General features: G+C 42.8%; 1 protein-coding gene across 14 annotated transcripts in view; it reads left to right on the plus strand.

The window, feature by feature from the left end:
• LOC136825267 (uncharacterized oxidoreductase ZK1290.5-like) overlaps positions 1-19,626 on the plus strand; it is a 100,080-nt gene that overhangs the window by 58,212 nt on the left and 22,242 nt on the right. For all 14 annotated transcript variants that reach the window (XR_010849282.1, XR_010849278.1, XR_010849290.1 and 11 more), the window contains one exon: positions 8,523-8,702. Coding sequence is in view for 10 of the 14 variants with exons in the window: in XM_067081367.1 (XP_066937468.1) it covers positions 8,523-8,702 (180 nt within the window). In the remaining 4 variants the exon portion in view is untranslated. The remainder of the gene's footprint in view (positions 1-8,522; positions 8,703-19,626) is intronic.

The following is a 19,626-nucleotide window of genomic DNA, read 5'->3' on the forward strand; positions in this document are numbered from 1 at the left end:
CCAATTGCTAGCAGCTTGGCGCCAACTGTTAAGGGCCCAGCGCCAACCAAGTGCCCATCTTCTTTACCTGCACCCATCTTAGAGGCTCCATCTTTTGCTCATATCAGGCAACAGTTAGCAGATGTTCTGAGCCTGCTGCATAAGACGCCTTCTATACTGAGGCCTTCGTGAGATGTACCATTGTTTCCTGGCTCTTCTGCAGAGGAGGAGTTAGTTCAAGAACAGACTCCCTCAGTGTATGCTTCTCTTTTGTTGTATTTCTAAGCAACTTTACTTTGCATTTCCAGCCAGCCACTCCAGTTTCACCTGCCTCTACCTTTCTTATGAGGAATCAAGTAGATTCCAGCACTCGTCTCCTCAAGATGGTTCTTCCTTCATCGGTGAGGAACTCTTTAAAGAAAGTAGAGGATTGGCTCGCTTTGAAAAGAGAACGGGGGAAAGCTGTTTTTGCTTCTCCTCCAGCAAGGCTAACAGCCAGAAGATATCTGTCCCATACTATGGGAGAAGCTCCATCCTTGGGAGGTGCTGCCTCATCCCAAGGTGACTCCTCGGGACTGATCTACTCAGCTTGTCGGTCCGTCTTCTCGTCAGCTAAGGTTTCCTTTGCCCCCTCGAAGCTGGATCATCTAGTCAAGCATATGTTCAAAGCCCTCATGGATATTTAGTTTCTTTGACTGGACGATTGGAGTCCTCGCCAGGAAGATGTAAGACTACAATGTTTTGGTGACAGACCTGTCAGCAGATTGGCTTGGTGTTTTGTCATTTGCTGATAAAGCCATTCGAGATGGCTCCTCAGAGCTTGCAGCCCTCTTTTCCATTGGAGTATTGAAGAAAAGGGAGTTGTGGTGCTCCTTCACCACGAAGGGAGTGACTTCGGCTCAGAAGTTGGAGTTAATGTTTTCTCCCTTGGACAAGCAATACCTGTTTCTGCAATTGGCTGTGAAGAAGATTGCCACCAATTTTCAGAAAAAATCAACACAGGATCTTTTGGCTCAGTTGTCCAAGCACCCTAAAGAGCCTTTTGCTGTTGCTGTGAAATCTGTCTCTCCTCTTCAACAGCAGCCCTTTCAAGGAGGCAGACAGGGTTTCTCTTCCAAATCCCACTCTATGGTACGATTCACCGTTAGGTCCATCAGGAGGACCTCATCCAGGCCTTCTTCCAAAAAATGACTCATCTATTCTTCGTGCACCTGTAGGAGCCAGACTCCTCTTTTGGAAAAAGTGGAGCACCAGAGGCGGGGAGACTTGGACAATCAAGGTTCTCCAGGAGGGCTACTCTATCCCATTCAAAGAGTACCCTCCTCTCATGTCTTCGCTGATTGCATTGACAGCATACTCTGAGGGCTCCAAGAGGTTTGCAGCTCTGGCGGAGGAAGAGTTATCTCTCCTAAAGAAAAGGGCCGTAGAAGTAGTAGAAGACCACACTGCCTGTTTGTAGTCCCAAGGTCTATTGGGGGGTGGAGGCCTGTCTTCAGTGTTAGTGCTTTGAACTTATGGAAAACAAAGTTCAAAATGGAGACAAACTAGTCACTGCTATCATCCATCCAACCAGGTGACTGGTTGATCACCCTAGATATGCAGGAAGTGTATTTCTATATCCCAGTACATCCGGAGTCCAGGAAATACCTAAGATTCGTCTTCAAGGGCACAGTCTTCCCATTTTGAGCGCTATGTTTCGGCCTCTCCACAGCTCCTCAGGTATTTACGTGAGTTCTAGCATCCCTCGCAAAGTGGCTGTACCTTCTAGGCATCAATGTATACCTGTACCTGGACAGTTGGCTTCTCCGTTCATCGTCACAGGAACAGTACAAGGATCTTCAGAAAACCCTTCTTGCCCAGGAACTAGGGTTACTGATAAACCTGCAAAAATCAGGTGACCCTGACTCAAGAGATTTTCTATTTAGGGATGAGGATTAACTCCGAGTTTTTGGGTTTTTCCATCTCTCAAGAGGATAGAGTCCTGCCTTCAGTCAGTACACTATCTTCTTTCGCTCCCGTTGTGTTCGGCAAATAGGCGGATGAGCCTATTGGGAACTTTCTCATCCAAAAAGTTAAGTATATCTTAGTTTAACCAGACCACTGAGCTGGTTAACAGCTCTCCTAGGGCTGGCCCAAAGGATTAGATTTATTTTACGTGGCTAAGAACCAACTGGTTACCTAGCAACGGGACCTACAGCTTATTGTGGGATCCGAACCACATTATGACGAGAAATGAATTTCTGTCATCAGAAATAAATTCCTCTAATTCTTCATTGGCTGCTGGGAGAGTTGAACACTGGGCCAACAGCGTGCTAGCCAAAAGCTCTACCCACCCCTCCAACGAAGAAGCACTTTCTCATCCATCAACCCATTTGTGAAGTTAGGGAGACTACACATGAGACCTCTTCAGTTCTACCTGAGGGCAAACTGGAACAGAAGGAAGCAACCAGACTCAGTGACATTCCCCATAACTTTGCCTGTGGTGGTGGACATCCGAAGGCAGACTTTTGGAGGGAGAGTCCTTACACCTTGCGAACCCTGACCACTTCTTCTATGCAGATGCCTCGGACCGAGGGTGGGGAGCCCTTCTTGGCAACTTAGAAGCTTTCGGTACATGGTCTCCGGAACAGAGGAGTCTGCACATAAATGTCAAAGAGCTGATACCATTCATTTGGGCTTAATGTACTGTGTAAAAGCAGTCACAGACAAGACCATGGTGGTTTATTCCGACAACACTATGGCTCTCTCCTACATAAAGCAAGGCGGAACCCACTCCTTCTCCCTTTGCTAGGCAGTGAAGGAGCTGCTCATGTGGGCAGATCAGAATCAGGTCAAGATTATCTACCAGGTTCATCCAAGGGAAGATGAACGTGTTAGCAGACAATCTAAGTCAGAGACAGGTCCTTCTGACAGAGTGGACCCTGAACTCTGCAGTCTGCGACAGTTGTGGGGCAGGCTGACTGTGGACTTGTTCACCAAATCAAAGAACCACCATCTTCCTCTTTTGTTCGCCAGTTCCAGATCCTTAGGCATGGGCGACAGACGCCATGTTGATAAACTGGTTGAACTTGGACCTCTATGCCTTCCCTCCATTCAACATGGGGAGAGATGTCCTCAACAAGTTCCTATCCCATCACAGCGTGACAATGACCCTGATAGCTCCATTTTGGCCTCTCAAGGAATGGTTCCTGGACCTTCTAAAATTTCTTGTCGATTTTCCCAGGCTGCTCCTGCAAAATCCATGTTTACTCAAACAGCCCCACCTTTGGAAGTTCCATCAAGGACTATCTGCTTTAGCTATGACAAGTTTCAGACTCTCTGGAGACTTGTCAGAGTGAAGGGATTGTCAAGGCAAGCTGTGGAAGCTGTTCGGGATGTAGATGTCAGTCTTCCAGTTGAGTCTGCCAGTCAAAGTGGGCTATCTTTCATAGGTGGTGCAGCAGCCATAACATCTTGTCTGCTAAAACCACTATAGCCCAGATAGCGGACTTCCTTCTTTTCCTGAGGACCACGAAGGGGCTCTCTTCATCCACCATCAAAGACTGCATAGCGATGTTGGGGTCTGTTTTTAAGCAAGTGTGGAATAGACTTGGCCTCAAACCAAGACCTTAGCGACCTTATCAAGTCTTTCGAGACTTCCAAGCAGGTAAGAGCTAACTCCGTATCGTGGAACTTAGATGTAGTTCTAAGTGGTTAACGGGACCTGCTTTTGAGCCTCTCCGTTCCACGCCCCTTAAGAACCTAACGAAACAAACTCTCTTCCTTGTAGCCTTGGCCATGCAAAACAAGTAAATGAATTTCAGGCTATTGGCAAGCATATTGATTTCACTTAAGAAGATGCATTTTGTGCCTTTATGCTAGGCTTCCTGGCCAAGAATGAGACACCAACTAACCCCTGGCCGTGCTCTTTCTCCATTAAAAACCTAATGGACATTCTCAGACCAGAAGAGGAGGGAAGGGTCCTCTGCCCGGTTAGGGCGCTTAGGTATTACATAGACAGAACCAAGAGGATCAGAGGCCCTGCCAACAACCCCTGGTGCTCCGTGAAAAATCCCTTGCAACCTCTGTCTGATGATACGTTGTCATTTTTTCTCAGGAGCTTTATTACGGAGGCGCACTCACAAATCCAAGAGGACGTCCTGCCTACCTTTAAGGTGAGAGCACATGAGAACAGGGCTGTCACCACTTCGTATGCTTTCAGGCATAATATGTCGCTTTTAGCTATCCTCCAGTTGACTTACTGGAAGTGTAACTCCATTTTTGTTACCCATTATTTGAAGGAAATAGCAATGGTCTTTGAAAATTGCAGTACATTAGGTCCGTTATCGTTGGCTGGCATGGTTTTGGAGGAAGAAGCATAAGAAGCATTCCTTCCTATCTGCAACTTCTTCGCCTTGAAATGAGGGTGTTGAGTTCTTTTTTGGGGAGCCTGGGGGTTACTGTTACCTGGAGGGCCCACCAGTCCTTAGTTGTGGTATGATGGCTTTCAGATATTTCTGTTTTGGTATAGGTGACAGCATTGTCTTGTCTTTTTATCTTTTGGTACTGCACCTAGAGCAAGGGTAGTTCTTTCTCATATGCTTTGCTGGTATTTGGAAGACTCCTTTACTCCAAAGCCCCAGCTTAAAAGTAGAGACTTCCCATGGCAATTCCGCTAACTCACTACAGGTCAAGATGTGCAATGACCATATGCAGTAATCACCTGCAGAATCTCTCTTACCAGGTAAGGAAACAAGAATTTTATTAATGGTAACAGATTTTATGTTTCAAATTCATCTTCATAAGTGTCTGTTTTTGGAATAGACTATGTCCATGTGTCCCACCTCCTGTCGGTGTGGGATTCAGCCATGTAATTACTTGGTAAGTTACTTATATGAAAATGGTGTTTTCATGATAAAATTAACCCTTAAACGCCAAGCCTCCATTTACGAAAGTGTCTGCCGTATGCCGGCGGCATTTGGGAGTTAGCGCCGAAGCGGAAAAAATTTTTTTCAAAAAATCATAGCACGCTTAGTTTTTAAGATTAAGAGTTCATTTTTGGCTCCTTCTTATGACATTGCCTGAAGTTTAGTATGCAACCATCAGAAATGAAAAAAATATCATTATCATATATAAATATTGAAATATATGACAGTGCAAAAAAAATTCATATATAATTGTATACAAATCACGCTGTGAGCAAAACGGTTAGAGCTAACAAGTTATTTTTGTTTTCTTTGTATTGTACACTAAATTGCGATGATTTTGGTATGTAACAAATTGTAAAATGATCAAAGCAACACAGAGAAAATAATATCACAAAATGATGCATGAATTCGTAACATGCGGATGTAAAAAAAGTTTTTTTCGAAAATTCACCGTAAAACGAAATATTGTGCTAGAGACTTCCCGTTTGTTGCAAAATGAAGGTAATTGATTGGATATTACTAGGCTGTAAGTGTTTTAGCTTACAATTGCAGTTTTCGACCATTTCGGTCGAGCTAAAGTTGACCGAAGGTCGAATTTTTTCTATTTATCGTGATTTATATGAAAATATTTCAAAACTAATAAAAGCTACAACCATGAGTTATATTCTGCATAATATTGCACACATTTTTATATATAACACTTTATGTAACGCCTAATATAAAATGGTGCGAAAATTACGACAAGGTGACTAAAGAAATTCTGAGATTTTCGGCACAGTTACCGCGCTTGGAGGTAAGAAAAATTTTTTTTTCAAAAATTCACCATAAATCGAAATATTGTGCTAGAGATTTCCAATTTGTTGCAAAATGAAGGTAAATGATTAAATATTACTAGAATGTAAGAGTTTTAGCTTACACCTGCGTTTTTCGACAATTTCGGTTGAGTCAGAGTTGACCGAAGGTTGAAATTTTGGCACTTATCGTGATTTATATGAAAATATTTCAAAACTGATAGAAGCTACAACCATGAGTTATTTTTTGTTGTATTCTACATGAAATTGCACACATTTTCATATATAAAACTTTATGTAACGACTAATATAAAACGGTGCAAACATTATGACAAAGTGACGAAAGAATTTCCAAGATGTTCGGCAGAGTTACCGCGCGTGGACGTAAGGAAAGTTTTTTTTAAAAATTCACCATAAATCGAAATATTGTGCTAGAGACTTCCAGTTTGTTGCAAAATGAAGGTAAATGATTGAATATTACTAGAATGTAAGAGTTTTAGCTTATAATTGCGTTTTTCGACCATTTCGGTCGAGTCAAAGTTGACCGAAGGTTGAAATTTTGGCACTTACCGTGATTTATATGAAAATATTTCAAAACTGATAGAAGCTACAACCATGAGTTATCTTTTATTGTATTCTACATGAAATTGCGCACATTTTCATATATAAAACTTTATGTAACGACTAACATAAAACGGTGCAGGCATTATGACAAAGTGACGAAAGAATTTCTGAGATGTTCGGCCGAGTTACCGCGCACGGATGTAAGGAGAGTTTTTTCAAAAATTCACCATAAATCAAAATATTGTGCTAGAGACTCCCAATTTGTTGCAAAATGAAAGTAAATGATTGAATATTACTAGAATGTAAGAGTTTTAGCTTACCATTGTGTTTTTCGACCATTTCGGTCGAGTCAAAGTTGACCAAAGGTTGAAATTTTGGCACTTATCGTGATTTATATGAAAATATTTCCAAACTGATAAAAGCTACAACCATGGGTTGTTTTTTGTTGTATTTTACATGAAATTGCACACATTTTCATATATAAAACTTTATGTAACAGCTAATATAAAACGGTGCAAAAATTACGACAAAATGACGAAATAATTTCTGAAATTTTCGGCCGGGTTACCGCGCTAACGTAAGGAAAAAGTTTTTTTAAAAAATTCACCATAAATTAAAATATTGTGCTAGAGACTTCCAATTTGTTGCAAAATGAAGGTAAATGATTGAATATTACTAGAATGTAAGAGTTTTAGCTTACAATTGCGTTTTTCAACCATTTCGGTCGAGTCAAAGTTGACCGATGGTTGAAATTTTTTGAAGTCGACGTACGGTACATCAAGGGTTAAGTTTCATATAAACGTACATACTTCCAAAGTAATTACAGATCAGAGCCCTCCCTCCTCGCCACTCATGAACATTAAGCATAAAAGAAGTGAGCTTCTCTGTTTTGTTGTTCCTATTGTTCCCAGATAGTGGGTGGGGTAGTCATCTACACAAAAACAATAGTATCACTACCACGAACTTCAAATTTTAGCTGCATCGTGAGCGGAAAACTATAGCTATGTAACTACTAGGTAAGTATATATGAAACTTAATTTTATATAAAAATACAACTTTTTTATGGGTGATTTCTGTCATTCGGGATTTTCTGTGGTCTGGAAGTGGCCTGGTCCCAAGGGAGCCAGTTTAAAGAGGTTGGACTGTAATGTAAAAATATGAAATTACATTATTCATAAAGCACTTGGTAGTATGCAGTACTTTTTATGATTTACTAAAGTACGTATCATACTTTGTAAAATGTACCCACTATTATCAAAATTTTGAATCCTGTTGATGTCATCAATATATAAATTTCAGATGCAAGTTTGGGAACAGTAGAAAATGGCAAAATAGAAATAAATTCGTTATTTCAAAAATGTTTAGAAATATGAATAGCTGCTTCATGCAGCATGAAAATTGTACTTGTGATATAAAGTACTGGAAGCTGTTATTGTACAGTAGTAGGTAGAGAATTCAGTTCTTTGCTATTAAAGAAATTCTCACGTAGGTGACAATCTTGTCTCAGGGTTGATGATCCTATCCTGTTTTGCAATAGAGTTATTATATGATAAGGACAGCTAGGCTGTAGGAAGGAACAACTAAATACAGTAATTGAAGAGAATAAAGATGGTAGTACCTTTAATTAATTTTTGTCGCAAAAAAGGAAGCAAAAGCAGAAGTACCACAAAATGAGTGCTAGATTCCAAAAATGGGTGTTTAAAGCTGATGAATTATAGAGATTACCCAAGACTGACAAAAAAACTAAGTTAAAAATATGCCTAACCTGTTGATAATGGATTTAGCCATTTAAGTTATGTGATCTATCCATAATGTGTGCTAGATTGGAAGTCTGTTAGGAAAACTTGTTTTTCAGTGCTGTAATGATATGACAAAGTCAGTATTTTGGTTTCTTAGAGGATCCTAATCTTTGTGTGTCAATAACCTGAACATTGTGAAATTTTTGTGTTAGGTATACTGCATTAACATACCATAGAGTCATATTGTAAAGAATATTAAGGTATTTTATGTCTTATATATGTACAGTATATGTTTTCAGATCTTATTAGTTGTTACTAATGCAGCTGATAATTGTTTATATGCAGACAGAATAATTATAGTGGACTCTAATCCCAGCTAACAAACAGTCAGACCTGCATTGTGCCTTTTAAGGCTGACAACAAAATTAATGATTTCCTATTTCTGGTGATTGCACTTAAACAGTTAATTAACCATGTGCTGAGTGTGTACTGTGTATTTACATTTGAGTTTTATCCATTTTATTGTTTGTTCTTTGCATCAGCTGTTACTTGATGAAGAAAGAGTGCGATCAATTGGGGTCAGCAATTTCTTGGAGCCACATCTTGAAGTGATTCTGAGCGAGTGTTCTGTTGTTCCACATGTAAATCAGTGTGAATTCCATCCCTATAATAATCCAAAAAGGCTGCGAGCATATTGCAAAGAAAGAAATATACAATTTGAGGTAAGCTGAGATTTTTTCCTTTTATTCCTTTATATGATATTATCACTGTGAAATATATTTTAGGGACTGAAATCACTTACTTGGCAAGTATGTTGGTATAGTTCAAAAATAATTTGTAATTTTTGCAAAAGTTTTGTACTTGTAGATGATTTCTACAAGTATTAAAAAGTGGCACAATTTTCAGTCAGTTTTTAAATTTCAAGTGCGAATAGGGTTAAGGGGTTAGAAAAATTAATTTTAATTAATGCATTGGTATTCTGTTTGTTTTGAAGTTTTGCAAGGTTAATGAAGACCCATAGATCAAGTTTACAAGTACAGTAACTAAAAGGATATATTCAAGTCTTATAATCTTAAAATTACTTGTACATTAATTAACCTTGATTCTCCACGGCCTATGAGATGGTACCCAAACAGTTTGCGTATGGACAGTTTGCTTATGGACTATGTGCTTACTGGTCAGTTTGCATACAGACAGTTTGCCTACTGGACATTATGCCTACAGATAGTTTGCTTACTAGCGAACAACTGGTTCATAAACTACTGAGGGTATTTTTGTGTGCCCCTACAGCTAGTAAAGAAATGGTATACAATATTTACCTTATTTTTGACAAGTGTCTATTAAAATGGAAAAAAAATTTAAAAAATATATATTTATTTATATACAGGTATACACTCCTTTATCCAAAAAAGTTGGTTGAATTTCCGGAGTTCGATTCCGCATTCTGGCTGATGAAGAGTTAGGGATAGCCGGAGATGTGTTGCTAAGTTTGTTCTGAGCCACGTAAAATAAGTTTAGGAGAGCTGTTAATTCAGTGGTTTGCTATACTTACTTATTTATCCAAAATGAGACGGTTTTGGAATTTTTCAGTTAGTTCATGAGACTTACCTGTCAGATATATATATAGCTGTATTCTCCGAAGACCGACAGAATTTCAAAAAACTTACGACACACAGTGGGGCCAGGTGGTTAGTACCCATTCCCGCTGCTGGGAGGCGGGTATCAGGAACCATTCCCATTTTCTATTCAGATTTTCTCTGTCGCTGGTACTGTCAACACCCGTTGTCAATACCTTCGTCGTTGGATTTCGAAAACTTTTCGCCACTTGAGTATTCTGATTGTCTTTTGGTTTTTTGACTTTGGATTTGTGGATAGGCATACGCTATTGTGGACCGTTTTTGATTTTGGCTTTGACTTTTCTTTGGTTACGATGTCTGGATCTAGTTCTGCTAGTTTCAGGGTATGTGGTGTGAAAGAGTGTAAGGTGAGGCTACCTCGAAAGCGGTAGATCCTCACACAGTATGCATGAGGTGTAGAGGGCATGCTTGTTTGATTGATGATCGCTGTAAGGAGTGTGAGACTTTGCCTGATGCCGATTGGAAGATTTATGATTCATATGTGCGCAAGTTAGAGCGTGACAGGATCAGGAGGTCTTCCTCCAGAAGTGTGTCGGCTGGTAGGAGTCAGGGTAATATTTTGTCACCTTTTAACCCTTCTGTAGACTTTGTTTCACCTAACCCTGTAGTGTTGCCTTCAGGCCCTGAGGTTGTTTCTGCGGAAGGTAATGCCCTGACGGAGATTTTGAACTCCATCCGTATCTTGGAGTCGAAAGTGCTTGCCATCGAAAGTGTAGTGAAGTGCAGTGATCCCCCTAGTGTTGTGGAGGGGGCGTCAGATCGGCCCTATAATGCCTCTAGGCCTGGACCTCTGTCAGACTCCCAGGACTCAGGGAGTGGGCAAGTCGAAAGCCGCAAGAGGGTTACGGGGCCCCCCACCGATCTGGCGTCCCTTCGGCAGGACCTGTTGACGATTCCCAGGCTGCCAAGGATCGTGCTCGCGCACGCATCCTTAAGGATTGCTTCTTGTCCTCCGAGGCGCCCTCCCCGCGCAAGGGGTCGAGCTCTCGGAGGGACTCTCGCGCTTGGAAGAGAGGCTTCGGAGAGGAGGACGCTTCACGTCCTCTTTCTCGGGGTGCGTTTGCTTCTTCACCTGAATGGTTCGGCGAGTTCCCGCCGCAGAAGAGGACCAGGACATCTTACGAGGAGAACGCTTTTGAGCGCCCCAGTCGCTCCAGGGAAAGAGCTGTCGTCGCCCCTGGGAGAAGGAAGAGGGCGTCCCCTCGCCCCTCGTCTTCTCACAGGAGCAGCCCTTCTCCTGAGAGGGAGTCTTCTCCTTCTAAACGAATTCTGCTTGATATTCAGCGGCAGTTGGCTTCGCTCCTTGCTGAGAGGGAGTCTGAGCAGCATCGACGCCGTAAGGACTTGAGGCTGCCTGTCAAGAGGTCTAAGAAGTCATCCCCTCCTGCTCCTCGTTCGTCTTCTTCGCCGGCGAGTTCACCCAGCCGCCCTCATTGTTCGTTGGATCGCCGTCGTGACGCTCTGCATCGACTTGACGTTCCTCAAGCTGCTGGACTTGACGCTTCCCATGCTCGTCAGGACGCCCCTCTCGCAGCTCGGCTGGACGCGTGGCAGGACGTTCGGCACGACGCTCGACTGGACGCTCGACTGGACGCTCGGCAGCACGCTCGTCAGGACGCTCAACAGGACGCTCGGCAAGACGCTCGGCAGCACTCTCGGCAGGACGCTCGACAGGACGCTCGGCAGGGACGCTCCTTTCTCAGATTTGCGGGACGCTTCAGAGCTTTCTGCAATAGATTCGCTGAAGCAGAGGTCCCATTTGTGGATTGGACCACAAGGCCTTAGACTTCCCCAGGTTCCGGAAGTCTCTCCTGTTGCTCCCGTCGAAGAGGGAGAGGTGTCAGGTGAGTCGGAGTCTGCAGAGCAGGAGCAGCCTCCTAAGTCGTCTTCTTCGGACTACCAGGTTTTGACCAACCTGCTAAGGGACTTGTTTGCAGATAAGTTTCAGCCTTCTGCCCCTCTCTCTCCTCCTTCGCAGTTAGCCTCTTCGAAGGTGAGGAGATTGCCGGGATTCCTTCAGATGAAGACGTCGCTTGCTACCAAGAGAGCGTTTAAGAAGATCAACACTTGGATGGACGATCGGAAGACCCAAGGCAAGACTTCCTTTGCCCTGCCTCCATCTAAGTTGAGCGGAAAGGCGGGAATGTGGTATGAGACAGGAGAGGAAGTCGGTTCCAGAGTTTCTTCCTCTTCCCAAGGAGACTTCGCTAGTTTGGTCGATGCTCCAAGGAGGTCCCTCCTTTCTTCCGCGAAGGTGGCTTGGACTCTTTCAGAAACAGACCATCACCTCAAAGGGCTTTTCTGCACGATGGAAGTTTTTAAATTTTTGGATTGGTGCTTTGGGGCCTTGGACTTGAAGACTTGAAGTCCTGACTCGATCAGTCTGGGGGAGCTGTCCAGCGTGTTGGCGTGCATGGACAAGGCCGTCAGGGATGGCGTGGATGAACTGGCTGCTCATTTCTGTACGGGCCTCTTGAAGAAGAGGGCCTTGTATTGTAACTACATGGCAAAGTCAGTTTCTCCTTTGCAGAGGGCAGAATTGCGTTTCGCCCCCTCTATCAAGCCATCTCTTCCCCCAGTCCTTGATCAAGGATCTCGCCGCCAGCCTTAAGGAGAAGGCTACTCAAGACCTCCTAGCCCAGTCTTCCAGACGTCCAGATGTCCCGTCCACTTCCTCTCAGGGACAAGCTTCTAAGAGGCAGAAGCCCTTTCGTGGTAGAGCTTCCTCCTCAAGGTCATTTCCTCGAGGAAGAGGGCTTTCCAGAGGCGGAGCCCCTTCTAAACCTAGGGGCAAGAAATGATGCACCGGACCTCCAGACACCAGTAGGAGCCAGGCTTCTTTCGTTTGTGAAGGCCTGGAGAGCAAGAGGGACGGACTCCTGGTCCCTCAAAGTCATCGAGAAAGGCTACAAGATCCCGTTCTCGAGTTTCCACCGCTGTGCTCAACGCCCAGGATCTGTCGCCCTCCTACCATCAAGAGAAGCAACAGATCCTTTTCGATCTGCTCGACCAGATGCTCGAGAAGAGAGCCATAGAGCACGTCCTGGAGTTGGATTCCCCAGGATTCTACAATTGGCTCTTCCTGGTACCGAAGCAGTCGGGAGGGTGGAGACCAGTCCTAGACGTCAGCAGACTGAACCGTTTTGTGGTGAAAGAGAAGTTCAGGATGGAGACGTCTCAGTCAGTATTAGGAGCTTTAAGACCAGGCGATTGGATGGTTTCGCTGGACCTCCAGGACACCTACTTTCACGTCCCCATTCATCATCAGTCAAGGAAGTACTTGAGGTTTGTCCTGGGGGGACAAGTTTACCAATCCAGAGCTCTTTGCTTCGGGCTAAGTACAGCACCGATGGTCTTCACGGTGCTGATGAGGAACGTGGCGCAATGGCTTCACCTAGCGGGCATAAGGATCTCGCTTTATTTGGACGATTGGCTCATTCGAGCATCGTCAGAGGAGAGGTGTCTGGAGGACCTGCATACGACTTTGGAGTTGACGAAGTCCCTGGGACTTCTGGTGAATTTCGAAAAGTCACATCTGATCCCTACTCAGTCCATCGTTTATCTGGGGATTTGGATGGATTCACTGGCTTTTCAAGCTTTTCTGTCCCAGGAACGACAGCAGCACTGCTTAGACAAAGTTTCAGCCTTCCTTGGGAAAGAAACATACTCGGTGAGGGAATGGATGAGTCTGCTGGGGACCATTTCATCGCTGGAGAAGTTTGTTTCCCTGGGGAGACTGCATCTCAGACCGCTCCAGTTTTTCCTTGCGGAGAACTGGGAAGACAAGGAGGACCTAGAGGAGACTCTGAAGATCTCTCTGTCTGCCAAGGACCACCTAAGGTGGTGGCTCGATCCCACGAAGTTGGCAGAAGGGGTTTCTCTCCATCTTCAGAACCCCGACCTAGTGTTGTTTTCCGACGCGTCCACGTCGGGATGGGGAGCAACACTAGAGGGGGAGGAAGTGTCAGGCACCTGGAGAGGGGAACAGGTGTCCTGGCACATCAATCTAAAAGAATTGGGAGCGATTCAGTTGGCCCTCCAATTCTTCGAGGATCAGGTTTCAGGCCGAGTGGTACAGATCAACTCAGACAACACCACAGCCCTGGCGTACCTCAAGAAACAGGGAGGTACTCACTCTCGGTCCCTGTTCATGCTTGCAAGAGAGATCCTGCTGTGGGCCCATGCTCGGCAGATTACGCTACTCACAAGATTCGTGGCAGGAGTCGAGAACGTACGCGCGGATCTTCTCAGTCGGCAGTGACAACTTCTTCCGACCGAGTGGACCCTGCACGAAGAGGTATGTCAGGAGCTGTGGAGGCTTTGGGGACGTCCCTTGGTAGACCTGTTCGCGACGTCGAGGACGAAAAGGCTGCCTCTGTACTGCTCTCCCGTGCTCGACCCAGGAGCAGTAGCAGTAGATGCCCTCCTCTGGGACTGGAAGGATCTGGACCTTTATGCCTTTCCCCCCTTCAAGATCTTGGGGGAAGTCATCAGGAAGTTTGCGGCTTCAGAAGGGTCAAGGATGACGTTAATCGCCCCCTTTTGGCCGTCGACAGAGTGGTTCACAGAGGTCAGGTCATTCCTGGTGGACTTCCCAAGGACGCTTCCCATGAGAGTCGATCTTCTCAGACAGCCCCACTTCGAGAGGTACCACAAAAACCTCCCGCTCTGAGTCTGACTGCATTCAGACTATCATCGAAAAGTTGGCCAGAACGAGGGTTTTTCAAGACCAGTGGCAAGGGCTATTGCCAGCGCCAGGAGAGCCTCCTCCAATGCGGTGTACCAATCGAAGTGGGCCAACTTCAGGAGATGGTGTAAGATCAAGGGGATTTCCTCAACCACGACCTCTGTGTCCCAGATAGCCGACTTCCTTTTTTATTTAAGGAAGGAACAAAAGCTGGCAGTACCTACCATCAAAGGTTATAGAAGTATGCTGTCAGCGGTCTTTTAGGCATAGAGGTCTCGATTTAACCGACAACAAAGGACCTTCACGATCTTTTAAGGTCTTTCGAAACCACTAAGGTGGCTCAGCCAAGGCTGCCTTCCTGGAATTTGGACGTAGTTCTAAAATTCCTTATGTCCAGTCGGTTCGAGCCTCTACATTCTGCAACCTTGAAAGATGTGACTAGAAAAACTGTTTTCCTAACTGCTCTGGCGACGGCAAAGAGAGTTAGTGAAGTTCAAGCCATCAGTAAGCATATAGGTTTTAGAGGCCATAATGCAGTATGTTCTCTAAGCCCTTTGTTTCTAGCTAAGAACGAGAACCCATCTACCCCTTGGCCCAGGACCTTCGAGATTAAGGGTATGACGGAAATTCTTGGACAAGAACCAGAGAGAGTCCTGTGTCCTGTCAGGGCTCTCAAATTTTATTTGCAAAGAACTAAGGAATGTCGAGGTCCTTCGGACAATCTGTGGTGCTCTGTCAAAAGGCCAGATTTGCCTTTGTCTAAGAATGCACTGGCATTCTTTTTAAGAAGCACCATTTTAGACGCGCATTCTGACGGTCAAGACAGTGACTTGAGTCTATGGAAAGTCAAGGCTCACGAAGTGAGAGCCATTGCTACCTCAGTGGCTTTCCAGAGGAATATGTCTCTCAGTGACATTCTGGGGGCCACCTTTTGGCGAAGCAATTCGGTGTTCGCTTCGCACTACCTAACTGATGTGAGGACGACTTACAAGAATTGCTGTGTGCTAGGGCCTTACGTTTCCGCAGATGCTATTTTGGGGGCAGAGAGCGACACTCATCCTATCCTGTAGAAAATGGTTAGGAAGTGTTTTTTATGGTTGTTGGGTCGGCCACCGGGGGTGGACGTCCCAGTCCTTAGCTTATGTTATGGCATCATGACGTAGCTAGGCTTGGTCAGGTGGTTGGTTATGATTCGTTTGCCCTCATAGTATGGTCATATGGTCTAGTCACATTGTGGTCTCGCCCCCGTTGACAGATCATCTAGAACTCACCAGCTATATAGGTCACTACCTTGCTGGAGACTCTAGTAAAGCAGAAGCAGGCTTGGGTGACAGTAATCATGAAGTCAGCTATGCTAACAGGTAAGGAACCAAGGCGTCAATTGCCTACATATATTTGTTTCCTAAATCCTATTCTGTCTCTTCCCACCTCCAATGGTGGGATTCAATATATATATATATATCTGACAGGTAAGTCTCATGAACAAAATGATATTTTAATGATAAAATAAAGTTTGTTCATACTTACCTGGCAGATATATATAATCATAGTGCCCACCCACCTTCCCTCAGGAGACAGTGGCACTAGAAAATCTGAATAGAAAATGGGAATGGTTCCTGATACCTGCCTCCCAGCGGCGGGAATGGGTACTAACCACCTGGCCCCACTGCGTGTGTTGTAAGTTTTTTGAAATTCTGTCGGTCTTCGGAGAATACAGCTATATATATATCTGCCAGGTAAGTATGAACAAACTTTATTTTATCATTAAAATATCATATTTCGGAACCGTGGGGTCAGGGGCATAACCAAACATCACTTCTGCAGCAAAATCATATTTTTTTTTTTTTGTTTTTCATTATACAGTAGTTATTTATTCATTATAGTTTTTCATTTGTAGTAATATAATGTTAAATGAATATGAGATAATTAAGGTTATCAATACAGGCAGTCCCCAGTTAACGGCGGGCTCGGTTAACAGTGATCCAGTTTTACGACGCTTGTCTAGCGACGAAAATCGGCAATTTTCAACACCGAAAATGACTGATTTCTGCTTATCGACGCCGATACATACCTAACAGAGGTGCTGATAACTGAAAATCGGCACTTTTTGGCGCCGATAAACCCCAAAAATTGCTGAAAAAATGCAGAAGGTTGCCAATTTTCGGTTATCAGCGATTTTTGGTTATCATCACACCCTCAGAATGGAAGCCCCGCCAATAACCAGGGACTGCCTGTAATAAGATAGTGGGATAATTAAGACCATATACTCACTAACACATTTTATTGTCAACAAAAACATTCCATAAAACACAAAAATATACATAGTCAAAATAATTGTAATTTAACTTGTGAATTTTAACAATAAGTAAGACTATAAAATATATTTCATCATATTGATCTTGGAGAGGGTTGTTCTTTATTTTCACTAACTTGTTATCAGATTGCAGTTTTATATTTGAGGATGGTCCGGGAACAGGATTCGCAAGTGATGACGCATCACTATGACAGACTGTGTGGGATTTTTCATACCACTATATTAAAATTAAAATTATTGTTAAATTCTTGTTTTCATGAAGAATTATACAAAGCAAATTATTGAGTAATTTTTGCCATCAGTAGTCAAATAATCGTAATCAGTAGTCAAATAATTGTGATCATGGCACCGTTCAAACTTAGAGCTGTACACAATTTGGGATCAAAATAAATAGAACAGAAGTAGAGGGCTGTCATTGGCTAACAGCTCTCCTGGGCAACCAGCCAGCTAATCGGGTTTTAGTTGTATTCTGTCTGGGAAAGGTGACGAATGTGATGTAAGTGCTTGTGTTTTAAATACAGTACAGTACGTAGTTTTTAATAGCGTATGTATTTTACTTATTACAAGCAGTCCCTGGTTATTGGCAGGGGTTCCGTCCTGATGGCGTGACGATAAGTGAAAATTGCTGATAACTGAAAATCAGTGCTTATCGGTGCTGATAACTGGGGATCAGCACCTTTGTTAGGTATGTATTGGCACCAGTACCTGATTATCGGCGCTGATAAGCAGAAATCAGCAATTTCCAGCGTCAAAAATCACAGATTTTCGTCACTAGACAAGCTCGGTAAAACCAGATCGCCAATAACTGAACCCGCTGACAATTGGGGACTGCCTGTGCATGAAGATTACTGTAGAATGAATTCCTTCTCATTACTTTGATGCAAAGTTGTTAGTTCAGTGATTCTTCAGCAACAAAAATTTTTTTTTTGTGTTTTTTTGCTTCAGAAGATATTTACTAATGCTGCATTGACATACCTTCAAAACAAAATTCATCTCTTTATTCTCTCGGGGAATGCTAATCCATTACTGTTTACCTGCTGGTCTCACCCTTTATAGTCCACATGACTGACAACAACAATATTTATGTTTTTTTTTTTTTTTTTTTGTCTTTCAAAGATGTATTACCTGAACAACACATTTTTTAAAACATTATGAACACACACACACACACTCTGTGTGCATACGTGCTATACCTGTTGGTGAAAGAGACTCAAATTAGCAGTATCTTTCCCTGAAAGAGAGAGAGAAAGTTCATCTCTTTAATCTCTTGAGGAATGTTAATCCATTTTTGTTTCCTGCTGGTCACACCCTTTATAGTCCACATGGCAGACAACAACAAAATTTATGTTTGTTTTTTGTCCTCCAAAGATGTATTACCTGTACTATAAATATTTGTAAATATATACTTAAATAAATATATTTTATATTTTTCTTCCATTTGACAGACTTATCAAAAATAAGGTAAATATACCACTTCTTTACTAGCTGGATATATAAAGGGAGTGTCCTATCATCATAGGGCAACTCCTCTTTTGAGTAGCTTACTGAACTTATGTCATTATAGGGATCTCATAGGACGTCTCTGTTGATGATGTACACTCCATTAACATCACTAGGACATCTCCTCTGTCAATGGTGCGAATTCCGTTGACAGTGCACAAGTTGACAGTAGAGTACTTACTACGTATCTGCATAGGTCATCTTATCATGGGACATCCCTTGAGGTTATCCTATCATCTCTGTATACAGTGCTGATGAATGGGATTCAGTAGCATGCTCAATCAGACACATTCCTGGTTGAGGGATGTATGTCAGACAAGTTCCTCAATGGAGTCTATGTCCATGTACAGGTACAGGAGTTCGACTTCTTTGGCAATATGAAGTGATTGAGCGTGCATACTTTACCTTATCAGGAACCTTATCAGGAACCTATAAATAATAAGTTGAAACAGATAAAATCCAGCGTTGGAAAATGAAGTTTATCATGTCAGAGAGAGACAAACACAAGTAATTCTGTTGCGTCTGCTGAAATAGGCCATACTCATTTTGACACATGGACACTTGATGAACAGTCCATGTGGCCCTCCTCCCGAATGCCCAGAATGCAGTGTTGATAACAGTCAAACATGTGCTGTTCAATTGTCCAAAATATAATCAACAACGAGTATCAACCTTTGGAAATAAATCAGTGGGGGAAATTTTATCAGAATCTTATACATTTTCAGTCATCCCAATTTTATCTTTCATTAAGAAGTGTAACTTGATAGATAAAATATAAATCCAAGTAAATAATGAAAATATTCCTGTAGGACATTTAAGGAAAAAAAAAAATTGTAATTCTGAATTTTAATTTTTGACTTTTATGAAATTTTATTTTATTCTTTTTAATCTTGAATTTTTTTTGTATGCATGGAAACGAGCAAATGTATTTATTGTATACATGCGTTTCAGAGTAAAGCATATTTGTTATACAGTTTTTTTCTTTTAAACTTCATTTTCATTTGTTCATCATCATGCGAATGACCTGTTTGGTCCCAGTTCTAGGCCTATGGCCTAGACCTGGCATTTCATCCTAATCCTTCGGGCCAGCCCTATAAGGGTGATTAGTCAGCTCAGTGGTCTGGTTAAACTATTTTAATAATAATAAAAAGTTCCTACTGCCAGATTGGTTTTAATTACCAATAACAGTATACAAGAGCACTCGTCTTTAGAGGACTGAACTCCTTAGTATTCAAGAAGAACTTTTATGTTCGTGGAGTTTTGAACAATGGTTCTTAGCTGTGCTAAACCACTTCCACTTCCGTGTTGATGAGATCTTACTGATAAGGACAGTGGAATTGATCGAGACACTGATCTCTTTCTTTTCTAGTTGCTTTCTTCTTTACCAAGATAGGTAAGAAGATAAGGTCTATCAGATGTGGGAGCTATAGAATACATGTCTGAAGTATTCCGGGAATGATATCAGACGTGTATTGATTGGTACCTTAGTTTCTTGTCTGAACAGTTGT

This window comes from Macrobrachium rosenbergii, chromosome 3, assembly GCF_040412425.1.
Source record: "Macrobrachium rosenbergii isolate ZJJX-2024 chromosome 3, ASM4041242v1, whole genome shotgun sequence".
Taxonomy (NCBI): domain Eukaryota; kingdom Metazoa; phylum Arthropoda; class Malacostraca; order Decapoda; family Palaemonidae; genus Macrobrachium; species Macrobrachium rosenbergii.